General features: G+C 43.2%; 1 protein-coding gene across 1 annotated transcript; it reads right to left on the bottom strand.

Moving 5' to 3' along the window:
• Window positions 1-2105: 2105 nt before the first annotated feature.
• On the bottom strand, window positions 2106-4322 carry LOC127473664 (rho GTPase-activating protein 24-like). The gene is made up of 2 exons (XM_051793544.1): window positions 3668-4322; window positions 2106-2483 (listed from the first exon to the last, which is right to left on the bottom strand). Exons 1-2 carry the CDS (start codon window positions 3919-3921, stop codon window positions 2276-2278), a joined length of 462 nt encoding a protein of 153 aa, XP_051649504.1. The 5' UTR covers window positions 3922-4322; the 3' UTR covers window positions 2106-2275.
• Window positions 4323-4871: the final 549 nt, after the last annotated feature.

A 4871-nucleotide genomic window follows, 5' to 3' on the forward strand; every position in this document is an offset into this window, starting at 1 on the left:
TTTGAGCAGTCTGTCTTATTTGCTGTAGCAATGTTTTCTTTTTCTTGATTCTTCCTGTGTTGTAGAATGTTTTCTGTAAACAAAATTATGTATGTTAGATGTATAGATCAGTTCTCTCAAAACATGATATTTCAGTTACCACTTCAGCTTCCAGTTAACCAAAAAATAAATGTTGGCATGAAAAATGAATGAAGAAAAGCTTTAAGAGATTGGTTGGAGCAGCTTTTTCCTGATCAGCTGGAACATTTGGACACTTTAACAACGCTTGGTTTTACTGCCAAGTGTGCTTTGAAATTTGATTGTTGTTTTTTTCTTGTTTAAATGGGAGAATCTTGAAAAAAATAGTTCCATTGTGCTTATTTTGGGGATGACACAAGTATTTTTGCAAAGACAGTGCTGAGGTTTCCAAGCACCTCACTGAACTCACTGTTCTAACTCCAGGGGAGGGGAGGCAAAACTCAACTGCTACTTTGATCTAATGGCTTTTAATGGAGGGTTTCTGATATTAAAGGAGGGATTAACAGCTGCCTTCCTAGAGCCAGGACTGGGGCTCTCAGCCAGCCTTTGGTGTTGTGAAAGCTTCATCTGGAACTGAAATAATTTTTAACAGCAACATTACTCTTTCTTGCATGGAGAACTTGGAATTTTTGCCTCTTCTCTACCAGGCTTTGCAAGAGAATATCTGGATAAAGCCCAGTAGATCCCAAAGCATCCCTATATTGGATGATAGGATGTTTTTCAGGTGCTTCTTCAGCTACAGAAGATCTAATCTGTTAAATACAGAACAACAGCAATAAAAGAATTAAGCAGGATGATGATGTGTTTTACAAAGTGCTTTACAAAGCATTGCCCAAAAACATTCCTTGCTTATGCCATACCTTTCCTTTACATTTCCTGCAAGTTCTTGAAGCTGGCAGGGCAGTTTTAGAAAGGTAAGGAGGGAGTGATGTGATTAAACAAGACCCAAATATTTTTTGAGGGACTTCAGAAATTGATTTTTTTTCATAGCAATGAGGTCTCAAAACAAAAAAAAAAGATGGGAAAAAGAAACAAGAAGAATGCAAGTGCATGGAATTCTGATGGAAAACCTGCTCATCTGTGCTTGCTTGGTGTGAAGGTAAGGTGGCAAAGAAACAGGCTGTTGTTCAGTGATGCATTTGCACGAGTGTATGGAAGGGGTTGGCTGGGGGCACTTGGGAATGAAGAGCCTGCAACACTGCCTGGGGCTTGGAATAGAGCAGGGCTGTCACACTGTGGGCCTTGTGGGGTAAGACTGGTTTTTTTGATTCATTCGTATTTGATCTTAAAACAAGCTGCTTGCTCTTCTGTGGGGAAGAAGAGAAACATCTGTGTGGTTTCTGCTTACACACCATCAGCTGCTTTATGGAGACACTGAGCTCTCAGGTAGGTGGCCACTCTTACATTTAATCTTGCTGGAAGAGCAAATAACGTACCACGTGTTTTTATCATACAAAGTATAATTTTAAGTTGGTACTTAAGTTTTAAGTAAGAGATGCTGTTTGTTCACATGAAACTTCTGGAATAGGTTAAAAGAACAGTGGTTATTTTGTTGATATTTAGCTGTGTAAGTGTCATTAATGCTGTATCAAGATAATTAACACAATTCTTGTGTAGAGAGGTGGCTTAGAAGGGAGGGACCCTACCAGTGACAGTCTTAAGACTAATGTGTTCTTATGTGAGTGCTGTAGGGAAGCTAGTTGTAATCCAGAGGAGCAAATGGCTTTGTAAGGGATCTCCTCCCTCTGCATGGATGAATATCCCTTCAGTGAGAGGAACAGGAGCTCTGGATCCCAGAGTGCTGTAAGGAGATGCAGTATGTGTCTCATTGTTTCTCTGTCTCTAACTGAAACAGCTGATTTGGCGTGCAGGTGAGAGCTCAGCACCCTTTTGAAGCCCATGTAATAACTGGCACCTCCGGGGTGGCTGGTAAAACACTCCAGCAAGCCTGACATCCCTGGATTAAAACCACTCAGGCATTTAGAGCATCACTCAGGCATTTAGAGCATCACTCAGGGTGACCCAAAAAATACCAGAGTGCTTCCCCAGCACACTGCACAGGCTGGCTTGGGAGGAGGTACTGCAAAGGATCTGAAAGTTTTTTCCAGTGGTAAGAGAAAATCCTGGAGTTCAGGGATCCCATTGTTATATAATTGACAGCCAAGGTTTTCCTGTTTAGGTTTCATATTTCACCTCTGAACCCGAGGTGAGGCCTTTCTCTCTCCCACAGCTCCATTCAGAACTGACACACTCCTGTTTATTTCCACCTGTTCATTTCCCCAAAGGTTTCAAAGAACTCCTCCATTTCTTTTTGGAGCATTTCATTTCTTCTCTCTGCATCTTCCTTTGCTCTCTCTGCATTTCTCATCTTCATCTCCACCAGCCTGTACCACTTACGCTGCTGTCCCAGTTTCCAGTGCATCCCCTGGATCTCCAGCTGCAGGGCTCTGTTCTGCTGCTCCAGCCTGTTGGAAACACAGATATTGTGAAGTACAAGATTATTTCCCTCTTTCTTTTTTTATAGAAAAGCTCCAGTCTTTTTTTTTAAGTTAGCCTTTTTAAACATATGTTCCCGTAAATACAAGCATTGGCACCCCCAATACTTTTCCAATTTATGGTGTTATACATGAGAAGCTGCAATTTTTAGTTATCTTAATTTACAGTAAATATAAATAACCATATGGCCAAAGGAGTCAGTTTGGGGGTTGGTTGGGGTTTTTTGGGTTTTATTTTTGTAGTAGAATACTACAGTAATGAATGGCAATGCAACATATTTTAGGAGACACTGAGGATTGTGCTTATATTGCAGTTCCTTTGAACTGGAAGGAAAACTAGAAGTAGAATACAGCAAAGAGATTAAAAAAAACACACTAAAATCCTAGGAACAGCTCCTTCACTAAGAAAAAAATTGATGAATACTTCAAGAAATTAAAGATTAAATGGATTTTTTTCTTTGCACAAGGCAAAGTGTAATTCAACATTACCCACCTGCCATCTGTTGAAATGCTGCATGTTGAGGCATTTTCTGGTTTATGTCAATTCACATGACATGCTTGTAACTTATAACTAATTAACAATATTATATTTAAAAAGTTCATTCATTTTAACTGCACAATAGCAAAGCAGCACTATTTGGAAAGTGGAGCCTGAAAATCTTGCTGCCTTTTGGCTTTGATAACAAGTTATGGCTAAATCTCTATTCAGTTTCTAATCTTAGAAATTGGGAAAATACTTATGAACACTTTCTTCAGAGTTGTTAAAATTCATGGCTTGCAATTTGTAAAGAATAATGACTTACTGCTAATGCTGCTGAGCAGCCTGCACATTATTCCCTGGAGAAATGCTTGATATTGGATTAAGGCAAAAAGAGAAAATACACAATAGACCAGAGGCTTTTCAAGAGCTCTGCACAGCCCTGCAAAAAATCTTATAGATGCTCTGGAGTTCCTCAAGCACCTCACATGAAAAGAATTGGGATAACTCTGAATAATTCCCTACCTAATCCTGTAATGCTGGATCCTGGTGCCATTCCCAGTGGTATGTGGAGGCACTGACTGCAGCAGCATCCATAGACCCTGTACTTGGAGTGGTTGCATTCAGTAGGAAGGGATCCCTTCCCTGAAGCCTCACAGCTTTTAAAATCCTTTACCTTGCAATTTTAGATTCGTACTCAGCCTTCTGTCTGGCCATCAGCATCCTCAGATCTGCGGGGTGGTGCTGTGGGCAGGGTGGGTTTGCTGGTGAGTCCCCGGAGGAAGCACAGCTGTCACTGCCGTCCCCTGGGATGTGTCCTGTGTCTTCCTGCTCCCGCAGAACAGGACTCACAGCTGCACTGGTTTCTTGGCAGTCTTCTGGGTGGGCAAGTCTTGTCAAGTATCTCAGAGGAGTGTTTTCCTCAGACATGGCTCAGCAGCAGGAGCCTGTGGAGCTGCCCAGTCTGCCCCACCCGGGCCCTCCAGCGCTCGCACCCACTCGGTGCCTCTTCTGCTCCAGAGGAGACCTTGTCTGTGTGTCTGTCTTGCTCTGCCTTGCCACGGGTTCTGAGAGTTTTCTTCCTCCCCACAGCTGTTTGGAGCTTTTCAAATACTTGGAAATGGTCCATTTTGCTGGGGCTGGGATCTTGTTTCAGGCTCCAGCTTTGCCTTTTGTACACAGCAGGCTGAGGGCTCAAACTGCTGCACCCCTCTGCTGTCCAGTCCCATTGTCACCATGGCTGGTTTATTCTCACCTCCAGGAGCTACTGCTGCTTTCCTACCCCCACTCTCTTCGCTGTAGTTTGTCTGACATCTGCAGGGGGCCCATTTGAGAGCTGCCCACCCTTAACTGGTTTCATTCCCGAGCTGGGAGGTGAATTCTGCAGCGTTATCCCAGTCCCAGGCCTGTGCAGGGCCCGCTTTGCTGCAAGGAGAAGGCTCCCTGCATTCCCCTTCACGTGTATTAGGAGGGAGACATGTAATGTGTTTTGGCTGTGCTGTATCCTGCTGGTCAGGCATGACAAAAATTGCATGGATGTAAAATGGCTCATCCCTGGAGCGTCTGCTGCGTCGGCTTCGGCCGATTCCTCCGGTCACGATGCTCCAAGGACAAGAAGCTGGAGGTTAAGGAAAAATAGGCCACATCAGCGATATTCCCATTCCTCTTGGAAAGGCATTCTTTGATGTGAATAGATACAGTGTTTATTTTAGCTGCCTGTTCTCACCAGAGAATCAAGCACGGCACAAAAATAACTCGACTGCAACTAAAGGAAGAGCAACCCTTGCAGTTTAAATGCGTATCTCAAAAATAATGGAGATGGTTTAAAATAATCTGAGAAGTTGTTTCCTCTCCCCGACCCCCACCTGTTCAGTCTCATG

Source organism: Manacus candei, unplaced genomic scaffold (assembly GCF_025592945.1).
Source record: "Manacus candei isolate 608988 ecotype Guabito, Panama unplaced genomic scaffold, ASM2559294v1 h1tg000037l, whole genome shotgun sequence".
NCBI classification, from domain to species: Eukaryota; Metazoa; Chordata; class Aves; order Passeriformes; family Pipridae; genus Manacus; species Manacus candei.

Coding starts and splice junctions, on each gene's coding strand:
- LOC127473664 (XM_051793544.1), bottom strand. CDS start 3,921: ATGTCTGAGGAAAACACTCCTCTGAGATACTTGACAAGACTTGCCCAC. Junction 2,484..3,667: donor TACGAATCTAAAATTGCAAG/GTAAAGGATTTT, acceptor TGTTTCCAACAG/GCTGGAGCAGCAGAACAGAG.